Raw genomic sequence first — 14,244 nt, 5'->3', positions numbered from 1 at the left:
CCCGTTCTCTGCCGGCTATGTTACTGCTTGGCAACATCCCTTGTGCTTGCTGAGAAATGCCCGTGGTGGCCCTGATCCTGGCAAAGCCAGCGGGAGCCCTGGCTACGCTGCCCCCAAAAAGCCCCCCAAAAGGCTGCAGCTGCATTGCACGAGCAGGGGTTTCTGCATTGAGAGACTGGCCCTGCTCAAGAGGCAATCGCACCGCGTCGACCTGCCACACATGGAGGGCTCCTCCATAGCGTCCCCAGCACCCCTCCAGCTCCAGCTCGGAGCTGGTTCCTATTAACATGTGCAAATGCCTGAGAAAAGCCAGCTTTCATCCAAGGGTTAGAACTCAGCTTCTTCCGTTCCTCAACCGCAGCCAAATCCAGGCTGTCTTCCAGACATCCCTCCATATAATCTGCTCTCTGCGAAGCCTTGGGCTTTCCAGTCCTGCAGCTGCAGGACTCGAGTGCCTCTGCGACTTGTTAAAAACGATTTGAGCAGCGTTGGGTATTTGGGATATTCTTTTGCTACGAGTCAGAGGTGTTGTATGCTAGCAGCTAACTTCTGGATCAAAATTGTATTCATACAGACCAATTTTCATGCAGACCAAAATAAGGAAAAAAGGCAAAATGGTGCGTTTTATACAGGGAAGCTATGGAATTAAATCATTGTAAAAAAAAAGTTGACCAAAATTCAATGAAATTTATGTTAAAAATGCCTTCCCACAGATATATCGGAGGGGGCACATCTTATAAACAGGCATGTTTTATATGCCAGAAAATACATTAATAGTAATATGGGGCATTTCTGGAGGATGGAGAAAACATAGGACTGGTCATTAGGGGAGCAGAGCTCCTGTCCCTTCCTTTGCTATGGACCTCAGATGAGGCTTCACTCTGTAATGCTCTGCTGGACGGTTATCTAGAAAGATAAAGTCGTATGAGATCACCCTCAAAGTTCCTAAAAAGTGACCCCAGCTTTTTTCTTCTGGGTTCATTATCCTTCCCTTTTTTTCCTCTGCAGACCTATAAATAACTAATTTAAATGTCTTTGAAAAGGACATCTGAGCGATGGCTCTTTCTCTACAGCAGTGTTTTTCAACCTTTTTTGACTTATGGACCCCTAAAACACTTTGAATGGAGGCGTGAATCCCTTTGGAAATTTCAAATGGAGGTGCAGACCCCTTTGGCTTGGAAGCGTGGGTATTCACATACTTTTGATTGATCATAGTCAGCTTTTTGCAGACCCCTTAGACATAGTGTGAGGGCCCTCAAGGGTCTGAAGACTACAGGCTGAAAACCACTGCCCTAGATACTTTTCTTAGCTGCCGACAGAGAAATAACATGCCACCGGCCTTGTTGCCTGCAATTTCTTGTCTTTTTTAGGTTTCTCTAATTATAGGCCTTTGCCTTCACTCCTTGCTTAGGCAAAACTCCCAATGCAGTCAGTGCTAGGAATAGTATATTACAGAAGATACCAAATAAGTACTGTGTTTTCACAAAAAGCATTAAGACTTCAAAAAAATGCCTCTACAGTGTGTGTGTGGGTGCATCTACAGGTGCACTTTACTGCAGAGTGGACAAATTAGCTCTGCAGTATAGCGTCACCATTTACACATGCGCCTGTATTAGGGCGCAATGAATTAACTAACTCCGCTGCAGGATAGCCCTGTCTGGGACAAGTACAGTGGAGTAGTTAAGTTTATTGCTGTGTGCTAATTGCACCCTGTGCGTGAGCGTGTACGTGTGTGTATTTTGGTGAATGGAGGTCTTAGCTCAGGAAGTAAACACAATGCTGTGTGACCCTAATTCATTTACAAACTCATGCCAAAAGGCAGATTTCTGACGGAAATAGCAAGACACAGTTTCCCACGAGGCACCTGGAGGTTATGTCATCGTACTCAATTAATCTGCTACTTCCAGTCTAACAGGACTCTTGACTTTTGCCAGCTCCTGTTATACTGTAAATAAATCCCTCTCTGCAGCAGAGTGCAGAACAGCTAAGAGCTAACAGTCCAGGGATCTAACCAGACTTCATTGGGTTTTACCCCATCTGCAGTAGCAGGTACATGGCTTCCCAAGTGTCCTTGCTGAACAGCATGTGTCAGCGTAGACAGGACTTAGCTAGCAACCTCAGTGTCGTCTGCTCTCCCCTGTGCTACGCTGATACTTTCCAAGTCAAAAAATGCCAAAATGTGACAACCTATAACGCTTGCTGCAGGTGCACAGGGGACTCTGCCATGTCTTGGGTTTCTGCAGAGCTGAAATTCCCAGCAGCTTGTGATATCTCCTTGGAAAGAAAACGCCTCCTAAAATATATCTTCCCTTTGATCACTCATCTGATTTCAAGCTCAGATAGTGCCAAGAAAATGTAGGTGGCTCTCCAAACCACACCGCACGTCAGCTCGTTTTGTCGGTCAGCAGAAATACCAATTACAGTTGGAGATTCATACTCAGATATTTTGTTTTGCCCGCAGTGAAAGCGAACAGCGATACCAGGGTTTTGCCTGGTCAGAGAAGCCCATACAATAGACTAAGCGTGTGGCACAGGCACAAGGAGACAAAAGTTTGACTTTTGATATTAATCAGAGAGAGACCTGAGATCAGTGGGATCAGGCGGAGAGGCTGGCAGGTCTGTGCTAACGCAGGCGCACCCTTGGCTGCTGTTCCACTGCAGAAAGCTAATCCGCTCGCCTGCCCAAAGATCTGGTGCAGAGAATAAAAAGCAGCAAAGCACCTTGCATCCAGCAGAATTACCCTGGCTATGGCTACATACATCCTCCTGTGGCATCAACTGTATGTAGTATTGCTCTTTGCTCCTTCGCCTAAAACTGCTGGGCAGCACTGACGCAGACCACTAGCCAGCTGCTGTGCTCTACCTACGAGGTGGATGCGTCTCAGCAGTCACTGAAAGTACAATCATTTCTTGTGCAATAGGATGAAAGGGAGGTATAGAAATGTAAGGGGGTATAATCATTCCTCCAGGAAGACACTGTGTGTATTATGACACCGTGAAGTCTAATACGATGGACGAAATGTCTTAGAGCTTGTTAGGGATAAAGCACTGAGCACCTTGAAAGCAGTCCATTTTACTAAGAAAGGGAATTGCTTCCTATTTCATGCAAGTGCTACCTGCTTTATGGCAGGGGTGAAACTCCACTGACGTCAACATTGCTTTTCCAGTCAAGACCAGCTGAGACTCCAACCCAAAATCACAGATGAGTGGGGTTGGAGAGGACCTCAGGGGGTCATCTAGTCCAGTCCCCTGCCCAAGGAAGGATTGCCCCTGACTAAACCTTCCCCGTGTCTGTCTGACCTATTCTTAAAAACTTCCATTCTTATAATCTATTCTTATCCTTTGCAAGAGTAGCATACATTTCCACACATGCAACAAAGTCTGATCCAAAGCCTAGGGAAGTCAGTGGAGGTTTCTCTGTTAACTTCACTGTGTTTTGCATCCAGTCCTTGCTCTAGCAAGCACGCGGTTTGAATAGTCCACACCTTGACATGTGCACTTACTCATTCTTCTCAACATCCAGGATAAGCTCCTTTCCCTCTGCTGTGATCTTGACTTCAGCTTTGAACGGATGCTACATGCAACAGAGAAACTGGCTGTTACACAGGCAACAAAAAGCAGGATCAGGATATATTTCTATTTACATCAACAAGTCAAACTGCTCTATCTGAAAGCACAAAACTCTCCTTGAACAACTCAGCCCTTCCTCTGGAGGTGAGCAGCTTACCTTCACCTGTTGGGTCAAGCAGGCAGGAACAGACTCCAAAAGAAATACGATGTGGGTTATGCTTATGCTTATGCTTATGCAGTACGGGCAGGGAACATGCTTGGATTTCATGGACAGCTTCACCACAGGAAGAAGAAAGTTTCCATGAAAACTCTGCTTGTTGCAAACCTGCTTAATGCAAACCCGCTATTACACTAAACCAAAAGGAGGACGCCTTCCATGTCATCCAAAGAGGGTCACCTTTATTTCAATGTCGTACTGTAACCCCAGCATCAAATAGGGCTGACCTCCTGCCTGAGGCATCTAGACTCATCTTTTCAAAGATCCTCACAGAGCTCGGTTTTCTCTTTCCAGGGAGTGCTCATGGTACTTTGGCACCCACCTGTACAAGGGACCTTTGGAAATCCCAGCCCACACCTGGACAGGGTCTCACGATGGACCTAGTATTGAGCACTTCCTACACTGAGATCTTAAAACCTAGAGAGCATCTTTCTAGAGTCAATGCCAGAGCTCAAGCTACAGCACTGCTCTCCTAGCCTATTATTAAAGCAGTCTGCAGCAGCAGTCTTGAGCCTGAGAGCCACGGGCTACTTGTGGTGGACCAAGACCTGCTCAGTCGCCGGCAGACTTAAACCCAGAAATGTGGAGCTGGGTCATGCAGTGATGATGCTTATCCATGACGGAAACCTTCACAAAGCGACCCTCAGAGTGAAACACTGGTGAACCGTTGCTCTACTGCACATGAACTACCGATCTGACCCCTGTACAAGAGTCCACTATCCAGGGAAAGGGTGGGCCAGATCATGAAGCTGTGTAACTCCTGATCTACAATACAGACTGCATTACACACAGTCTACTGGCAAGGGAAACCATGAAATCAGCCGTCCCGGGGTGGCTGTGCTCAGGCACAACACTCTTTGAAGGTGCTAACACAGCTTCAAACGTTACTATGAACAAGTCCTTATAACCAGATAGTACTGCATTTTCTGGGCATAGAGACAGCCCTGGACGCATTCGCTGGCACGCGTCACACTTATGGGGGTGGGAATGAGCTGGGAGAAGACAAACAAGTCTGTACGGACGTGACATCTCTTAGGGAGGATGTCTTTTCTGAAAGGTGCGCCGGTAATTGATCCATTGTGACTATCTGCAATTAAAATGGGAGGATGTGGGAAAGGATTCAATGATTTCAAGCCCCCTGCTTATGAGACTGTGTCTGCTGCTAGTGATCAGGACTTGTGGTAGAGGTGGTCTCTTTATTAGACCCACTAGATTTTTGCAAAATAATTCTTCCATGACTTTCTACATGCATGAGATTTTTGCAAAAAAAAGGAGATGTTTGCAAAAAAAAATTAGTTTCCAAAATTTAGATTTTCCAAAAAAATTAGATCTTTGCCAAAAAAAAAAATTCTTACATGCATTTCTACATGCAATTGCCCTTGCCTCTGGACCAATATGGCTGCAATCTGGATACCTGCCACTAGTGATGTGAATCTTTTCTTGGTATTTTATTTTTACATTTTAATTCATTTAAGAGATGAGAGAAGTACTGCTCCAGTGCCCAGCACTCATGACTCATACATCTGCCGTGAAGGATGCGTCAACAATCTGATAACATCATTTCTGATAGCGGAAGTGGTCTTATAAAGCAAGAGGATAAATTAACTCAGAGCCAGGAGCTATGCCATGATTTTAACTTGAAGGAGTATGTCTGCCAGGGATATCAGGCGCTGTTGTAATGGCATCCTAAGATGAGAAGTTGGTGTAGAAATGACAAGGGGAAGCTATTTCCTCAGTGGTTTTGCTCAATTTTCAAAGGTATTTCACACCACGGAAACGGAGTGAAACACTGAAATGGCTACTGTTTTTGCCTATTGCTGGGCACGCTCATATGCCAACACTGGGCAACCTATTAAAAATTCCCTTTTCATGCCCACGTGGCAGGTCTCTGCTGATGTTCGGTCTCCTGTTAGTCCAGCGCCTGCTTGAAGACTACACGAGCCTTACCATTGGCTTCCATCATGACTCTGAGTCAGGCTGGCAAAGCTGATGTGAAAGCAGACTAACAGGAACGAGCCTTTACAAAACATTTCAAAGGCCAAACCCAGGTTTCTCTGACAGCTCCAGGCACTTCTTGGCCCTTCTCAGGACTGGTCCATTGCACTGCTAGTGACCTACACTGGGAACACCTGCAATCCAGCACTTCATGTGCCTGCACGGCTGATGGTCCCCATAACATGCGTCCAAACAGGACTGATTTTACCCTAGCCCTTTCCTTCTGTCCCTACCAATAATCTTCCTTTCAGGGATCTGTTATTGGAACTAAAAAACAGTTCCTTGCAAACAACGGGGCTTTGCCCGAGTAAAAAGCAAGGAAAGCCATCAGTCTGAGCAGATTTGCAGAAGGGCAGGCCTTGTTCAGGTGTATTTCTGCACCTTGAGGAGAGATCTGAGAATAAGAGAGTCACCTGGTGCACCCAAAATACACCGAGAGGGTGAAGTGGTGCAATGGGAAGAAGTTCAGGTGTTGCTGAGAAGCCATCACATCTCCTCGTCCTCAGACCCCACGTCCAGCTAGAAAAGAACCTGCTAAAAGGCCTCGTGGCAAATTGGAGGGGAACTAAAGCCATTTTAGTTGCCCTCCATTCAGCTAACGAAAGTTTCTGGGCTCTGCAAAGAGCATTGTCGTGGGGAAGTCACACTTCACTTCCCTCTCATTCTGGTTACAGGGACTGCGTTTACACGAGATGCTGCTGGTGCAGTACAATAATTCTCCCGTGCATTAATACAGCAGGCAAAACACACCGGAGAATTGCTCTGCTGCACGTTAGCGGCACAAAAAAAGCATGCACTAGCATTACTCCGCAGCAGCCCCAATTGCAGCGCATTAAGTTAGTGCCTGTTATTATTACAGGTACTAAACTTAAAGCACCGTAATTACGGCCGTGCATTAATACAGCAGGCAAAACACACCGGAGAATTGCTCTGCTGCACGTTAGCGGCACAAAAAAAGCATGCACTAGCATTACTCCGCAGCAGCCCCAATAGCAGCGCATTAAGTTAGTGCCTGTTATTATTACAGGTACTAAACTTAAAGCACCGTAATTACGGCGCATTAATGAACATGTAGACATGCCCAGGCTCTATTAACTTGGCTTCTTGGGAGCCCGTCCGTATGTGCTGGGAGTACAGCGGATCATTTTGTGGTAAGGCACCACAATTCAGAAGAACGGGGCTCTATTCTTCCCCAACCCAGGGAAGGCGGCACGAGGGGAGGGAGGAAGTCTCCCTGTAAAACGGGCTCCAAGCACAGCACAGCACGTGCCCGGGGCTCCTGCAGCAAGACTCTGGCCCGTGTTCTGGGGAGAGGGTCAAGCATCTGCTCAGAGTCGTGCGGCGGGCAGTGCACGGCAGCCGGAGTCGGGGGGGGCGCGGGCCCGCCCCGCCCCGCCACGCTCCCCCAGCACGAAGGGGCTGCCGTGCGGACCGCAGCACGGGGCTCGGGACACACCTCGCTGCTCTGCTGCCAGGTTTTCTGACGTGCCCAAATTCAAACGTTAGCGGCACGTGAAGCCCGCACGTGCGTCCTGGCTGTTTTGAAAATATTTTCAACGTTCCCGATCTCTCCGCTGTCAACACGGGCGTGAGGCCTACCTTAGTGCCGCCGGGGCTTCCCACTGCTCTCCACCGAGGGACGACCACTTCGCCAGGAAACTCTGGGCCAGCTCCTCTGGTTTCTCCTGGGAAACACAAGCAGCTGTTCAGACTCGAAAACAAAATCACCCAGGCTCCCAACAGCAGTTTTGCAGGGGGAGATATATTGAGATGCATCAAAACCCAAAAGGCAGGCCAAGTTCTCTGGGTAGATGCGATGTCTTTTGTGAGACCAACGGAGTCATTGGGGAAAAAAGGGGCTTTCGAGTGCAGTCACCCTTCTTCAGGCACAGGGAGTCTCTGCTGGAAGCATCTGAATCACGTAGCTGTTAATTGCTGGAAAATTGCTTGGTGCTTAACAGCTGAAAAGATGAGCTTTAAAATGGCACAAGAGCTGCAGGAGACCTCGGAAGTAGCTAGTCCAAGGCTTCCCTGTGGGACAAGAGGGGTTATAATAAACCCCAAGCAGACCCCCGTCCAGCCTCGTGGAGGAAACCCCAGCGAAGGGGAGTCTACGACGCCCCTAAGAAAACTCCCCTGTTTTTACACTGCTTTTACACTGAGGTTTTCTTTTCCTGAGGTTTCAGCCGTGTCTGCTTTGCTGTGGTTAAACCCACAAGACAATGGATTTCTATTAGGATCAGAGATAACAGTGAGCTTAGGAGGCGCATCCAGTCCATGCAGGACCAGCGCCGACTCCATCACCCCAGCCGAGGCTTTGTCCCCCCGCTTGCGCGCGCGCTGGTGCAGCCGCAGCCCGGCGCCGGCGCTGGCACGGGCACCCCGGGCTGCGGTGCCTGGCGGTATTGTTCGTCCCGGGGCAGGCTGCGTCCTAAACACCTCCGAGGATGGAGAGCGCACCCGGCTCTGGGTGACCGGCCCCACTGCTTCACCGCCCTCTTAGTGAGAGCTTTTCTGACTATCCACCCTCCCTTCCCTCGGTGCAACTGGAGCCCACTCCGGCAAAACCCGGCCACGGCCACGGAGGGACTCATTCTGCAAGTCACCGACGGCTCTGGCAGCCATCCGCCAGAGAAGTGGCGCGGAGGAGACACCCCACGCAAGTTGCGCCGGGCCACAGAAGCACTTAAAGCAACACCCAGCTGCGAGCGGCGGCTCCAGAGAGCGGGGGCCAGCGGGGGGCCGCCGCCCCGGCATGAGCGATGCCCCGCGCCGGGCACCCCGCCCGGCCGCACCAGCGCGCGGGCAAGCGGGGAGGGAGCGCGGCTCTCCGGGGGCACGCGCGGGCAGACACGCGGATGGGCACGCGCGGACACCTGCGCCCCCGCCCCCCGCTCACCTCGCCCGGCCGCCGGCGGCAGCAGCGGGAGCAGCAGCGGGAGCAGCAGCCGGAGCCGGAGCCGGAGCCGGAGCCGCCGCGCCCGGGCCGCAGCCGGCATGGTGCGCGCGGCGCCCCTTCCCGCGCCGGGATGCCCCGCCCCGCCCCGTTCACTCTGGGCCCTACCGACGGCCCCGCCCCCCCGGCACGCCCCGCCCCGTTCACTCTGGTCCCTACCGACGGCCCCGCCCCCGCCCCCCCGGGCACGCCCCGCCCCGTTCACTCTGGTCTCTACCGACGGCCCCGCCCCCGACACGCCCCGCCCCGTTCACTCTGGTCCCTACCGACGGCCCCGCCCCCCCCGGGCACGCCCCGCCCCGTTCACTCGGGTCCCTACCGACGGCCCCGCCCCACCCCGGCACGCCCCGCCCCGTTCACTCTGGTCCCTAGCGACGGCCCCGCCCCCCCGGCACGCCCCGCCCCGTTCACTCTGGTCCCTACCGACGGCCCCGCCCCGTTCACTCTGGTCCCTACCGACGGCCCCGCCCCCCCGGCACGCCCCGCCCCGTTCACTCTGGTCCCTACCGACGGCCCCGCCCCCGGCACGCCCCGCCCCGTTCACTCTGGTCCCTACCGACGGCCCCGCCCCGTTCACTCTGGTCCCTACCGACGGCCCCGCCCCCCCCCAGCACGCCCCGCCCCGTTCACTCTGGTCCCTACCGAGGGCCCCGCCCCCGTGCAGGGGCAGGTATGTGTTCATGAAGCACTCCCTGCCCTGCTGCATGTGCAGTATAAAAGGCAGGCCCCAGCCAGAAATTAAAGCAGGATGTGAGAAAGAGGAAAGGAGCAATATTTTTAAAACTGTATTTATTAACAGAAAACCTTAAAAAAGTCTTGTTTTTTACCTGGTTCCGTGGCCGACGAAGAGGTGGCGGGAGGAGCGGGAGAAGCGTCTCGCGGCTCGCTTCTGCTGGCGTTATTAGTGTTATCTTCAAGCCGCGGTTTCTTTGCAGGAACCTTTTTCAGCCGCTTGTCCATTGTGTGAGGGTTGGTGTAGTCACAACTAGATAACGTGATCTGTAAATCCACTTCACCGGGCACACGTGGACTGCGATACGGCGCAACGGACGCCTCTTGCCTCGCGTACCGCGCGTGGCGCGAGACCGTCCAACACGCGGCCTGAGTGAGGGCGCCAGTGGCAGTCTGTACTTTAAATATTAGTAAAGCTTAATTTCTTTCTTATTTTTTTAGATAAATAAAAATACAAGTTCTAATATTTTCTTCGCGCACCCCAACGGATCGTCTTGCGCACCCGCTTTGGACACCGAGCCCTGCCCGCCGGTGCAGGGTGCACGACCCCCGGGGAAAGCCAGCGGGCTTCCAGAGGCTGCGCGGGAAAGAGGAAGAGGGGAGAAACCCTGGCCAGCCCCGGGTCGCTCTCCCTCGCAGCGTGGCAGGAGACAGGCCTCGTCTGACCCGACGTCCGAGGGCAGCGGTTCTCAGCCAGGCCCCGGGGTGCCTGGAGATCCCTTCAGGGGTGCCGCAAGGCACCGCGCCGTGTTGGCACGGCCAGCTGCGCCAGGGAGAGCTCAGTAGGAAACCACCGTGTGAAAAAAATGAGCGGGCTGAGTTTCTTGCAAAGGAAACATGGCTTTATTCGTTTTCTCCGAGGCAGGGAAAGCTGAGAGCCGGCATCTTTCGAGGCGGGTTGAGCATGACTCTCCCAGGGGCAAGAAGAAATGCTGTCCTCGCTGCCGAACGCCGGAAGAAAGGGGGGCCCTGGGTGCCTGTGCCTGCGATGAAGTCAGACTTCTCTGTCGTGATGGCCTCTTCTGCTGCCAGATGCCGTGACCTTTCCATACGTATCGATCCAGTGAACACGCATCTCCCATTAGCGGCTCAGGCTCCTTTTTCATGAAGCTCCTGGCTGACCGTCAGCATTTCCCCTGGAGAGCAACAGCGGCTTGCCCTTCCTCTGCCAGGCTCACGCCGAGGACTGTCTCTCTCCTGGGCCCGTAATAAAGGCAATTTTTATTGCTTAGAGAGCTCTAAGTTCAACATGAGAAATCTAGGCGGACCGAGACGAAAGGCAGTCGGGGCTGGTGCTCTGAAAGTGCATCTGGTGCTGGGGGAGGTCTCTGGAGCCAGGTGAATTCATGACTTGCTATCCAGGCCCTTTGGAAAGAGATTGATCTGTACTGCCTATAAAACTATCACCGTTCCTCTCTATACCGAGAAGGATTATGTGTAGGAAACCAGCTTAATAAAAAAGGAGCCGTGGCAGGCATCTTCCTGAGTGCACCAATACATTAGGATGATGGAAAATTAAGATTGCATTTGGAAGAAAGCTTCACTGGCGAGCGGTAATGATTTTCTGTCTTACCCGGACTCTGGGAGCTTTCCCAGTGCTCCTAAGCTCATTGTAAAAGCCTTTGATAAAAGATGTACTGAAAACCAGGCAGCTGCTGCGACAGAGGACACATCCGTATGCAATTGTGAGCTCCAGTTTGGGTTGTAACATCCCCTTTTCCATGCTGGTGCTTCCAGGTGTTGCCCTGATAGGAAGGGATGCGGGACAACCTGTGGAGGTGATCTCGGTGTCTTGGACATTTCTGTCAGCATCCAGAGTCCCCAAAAAGCGGCTGTTATGAAGCGTCTTCTCAACTGCAAGAAGTACCTGACCTAGAAGGACTGGCTGGCCCTGAACCCAAGAAGAAAGTGTCCGGTCCAAGACAGTGACGCCGGTCCAAGAGACTGAGCTGAAGTGGAGTGAACCACACCGCACATTCAAAAGGATGGACAGCGAGGGTTTTCTGGCTGTGAGCGAGTAGGCAAGATTTGGCTGTTTATGCCATTTCTGGACCAGCCGTGGCACGTGCAGTAAACCTGTGGTATAAGAATGAGAATAGCGGATCCCATCCTCTCTGACCTCAGGAAGGTCAATGGTGGGAATAACAGAGAACAACTGGTATTTGAGTAAATTGGGATCATATCCTGCCACTGGCTATGCTCCAACAGAGCAGGAAAGCATTATCAGACACATTTACAGACTGGCAAGCGGAGGCACTAGAAGCTTAAATGGCTTCCAACCTCATCCAAGGCAGGTCAGAATAGAAAACATGGATCCAGATTCCCCGCGGGCTTTCCTAAGCACCCCAGGACCTGGTGTCATGACGGGGAACAAAGCCCCTTTCCAACCACAGGCACACTCTCCTTCCAGGGTTTGAGCCTAGCCCATGATACTGTGGCCTGTGGTGCTGCAGAAGACAGACTTGGTACTTCAGGGAATGCAACTAGGAGATTTCCTTGTGACTGGATGCATCTGCTCCCACCGCGAGTCTGTAACCAATTTGATTTATTCCAAGGGCCCAGGCATGTTCTTCTGCCAGTAGATCAAATCAAGCTAAAACAGCATGAAAAGAAAGGGGCCATGTCTCAAAAGCATTGTACAGTGTAGGTCGCACAGGAGGCATCTGGGGTTTTTATTAATACCCGGGTATTATAAAAATGAAACGCATGCAATAATAACACATGGTAAGCAGCGGTATTTTTATCATTGGATTTTAAGTAATGTGAGAATTGACCTCCCGATTTACAGTCTCTAGAAACCCCCTTTATGAAAATATAACCGTCTACTGTCCAGTTGTGCATAGCTTATTCTATATATAAAACATCCCTGACATTGTTCAGACACTTGCACGGGGAGAGACCAGAGTGGCTGAAATGCTACCTGCCTCTGGCAGAAGAATTAGTCACATCCTTTCTCTTGCTTTTGAAGTCCTGTCCTGGACGCCCTTATTCAGAAAGCTCTCGTTGACGGTGCGGGGAGATGTGCCTCATTGATGACGGGAAGATTAGAGACAGTAGATTATCGAGCAACTTCACAGGCGGGAATCTCATTTCCTCGGTATGCACAAGGTCTGCTTCGGCCAATCCAGGCCTGATCTTCTGATTAAAGCTCGCTGCCGGGTATCAGGAAATCTGGACTGTGTCCCCAGCTCTGCCAGGGACTTCTTGCCAGCCTAGGCAAGCTTAGAAATGGGTATGCACTGGGAGCACCGCTGAGCCTGCTGGTCCAGGACACATGGATGCAATGGTGAATTGAATGGTTAATTTTCATTGCCACGTGCCTCTTTCGCCACCTCTGAAATGCGGAGCAGGAGATTCCCATCACAAGTCTCTTGCGAGGCCAACATGAGTTTGTTTAGAGTTTGCAAATTGCTTTAATAGCAATATCCTTGGCTGAAGGGCTCTGTATCATGGCAAAAGAGAGGGAGGTCATAGCTGAAAAGCAAGAGTTCCTCGGACAGAAGGAAACAGAAAGGCAGGCCTACAAAGAGGAGTGAGCGCCTGCTAAAGTCATTGACCTGTTCAGAGAATAGCTCAGGTTCGCATCAGACTAAAACCTCGGGGATATTTCAGTGGATCTCTATTCAGGAGAAAAAAATGCTCCCAAATGACTCGCTGTTCTAAGACTGACTGACCCTGGAGAAAGTATTATCCCAAATTACAGTCCCAGACGGTGCGGAGAAAACTATTTAGCTGTCAACCTGTCAAGAGCGCTGCGTTGCACACGCTTGTAGCCACGTAGGGAACCTCTGGGCACGTTCCCAGCTGACTTGAACCGAGCACAAAACCTTCCAGGCTTCACACATGTTATCACCCAATTGATGTGAAACTCTCCAAGGGAAGAGACTGGGGTCTGTTAGAGGGAACCCACACTTTAACGGCTGACTTTGTTATTTCAGGTTGTGACAGTTTGGAAGGGCTTCAGCTAATCCCAAATCATCTGCTTTCACTTCAGTTTTCCCCCTTCCATTCAGAATAGCAGGCTATATTTGCAGAGCTCAGGAACAGCTGTCCTGCCAAAGCAGGGCGGCTGCCGTAAGATGATATTATGCTACATGTGGGCTCGGTCCCGGTCTGTTCTTAATGAAATAAAAGTCAAACTGCTGTAGGTCTTTTTCTTAAGAGCAACAACGTTGAAATGGAAGATGAGTGGATTACACTGCAGCTTTTTACAGCTGAATGACCTCGACTGTGGTACTGTTCACGGGGGCTCACCTACACATGAACACTGTACCCTTCTACCTTGCCCTTGCATAAGTAAAGCGGCACAATAGTACAGCTCCGCCAGCGTGGATGCAGTTACTCTCCTGCCAATGTGCGTATACCTGCCTGCCCGAGTCCTGAAAGGGAAAAGCAGCTCTAACAGCAGAGCTGAATATTGGTGCCAAGGTATCTGTACAAAAGGTTGTACAGAAATCATTCCTTTCGGGAGAGAAAAAGAATCACGCCTTCCATCAATATGACGATAGTGATACAAAAGACTTTGCGATGTCCAAGCTCTGATTCATTAAGTAGTTGGTAAATGAGTCACATGACTAAATGCAGCACCGGGCTTTTAATGTGGTTTTCTCTGTGCCTAGATATCTGGCATGGAAGCTAAGACCAGGCCTTCCCAAATGCTAGAGAAGCTTGCCTGCAACAAGCATACTACGTGTAGGACTCCACAGCTGCCTCCTCCTTTTGAGTTAGCTCTCTTCCGACGCATCTACACATGCAATTAATGCTATTTGGCTTC

The 14,244-nt window shown here is 51.1% G+C and overlaps 1 protein-coding gene across 6 annotated transcripts in view; it reads right to left on the bottom strand.

Annotated features, from left to right (window-relative positions):
* ADAM19 (ADAM metallopeptidase domain 19) overlaps nt 1-13,526 on the bottom strand; it is a 44,490-nt gene extending 30,964 nt beyond the window's left edge. For 2 of the 6 annotated variants that reach the window (XM_090020733.1, XM_090020734.1), the window contains exons 1-3: nt 9,566-13,526; nt 7,382-7,467; nt 3,504-3,574 (exon numbers count right to left, since the gene is read on the bottom strand). In XM_090020733.1, the coding sequence (XP_089876859.1) occupies nt 3,504-3,574; nt 7,382-7,467; nt 9,566-9,698 (290 nt within the window). In that variant the 5' untranslated portion in view covers nt 9,699-13,526. Of the gene's footprint in view, nt 1-3,503; nt 3,575-7,381; nt 7,468-8,681; nt 8,818-9,565 lie in introns of those variants that run through there. The other 4 variants (XM_090020735.1, XM_090020736.1, XM_090020737.1 and 1 more) reach the window with 4 other exon arrangements.
* Nucleotides 13,527-14,244: the final 718 nt, after the last annotated feature.

Source organism: Crocodylus siamensis, chromosome 10, assembly GCF_052110815.1.
Source record: "Crocodylus siamensis isolate JL-2025a chromosome 10, ASM5211081v1, whole genome shotgun sequence".
Classification (NCBI taxonomy): domain Eukaryota; kingdom Metazoa; phylum Chordata; order Crocodylia; family Crocodylidae; genus Crocodylus; species Crocodylus siamensis.
This window is presented reverse-complemented; position numbering and strand designations above follow the sequence as displayed.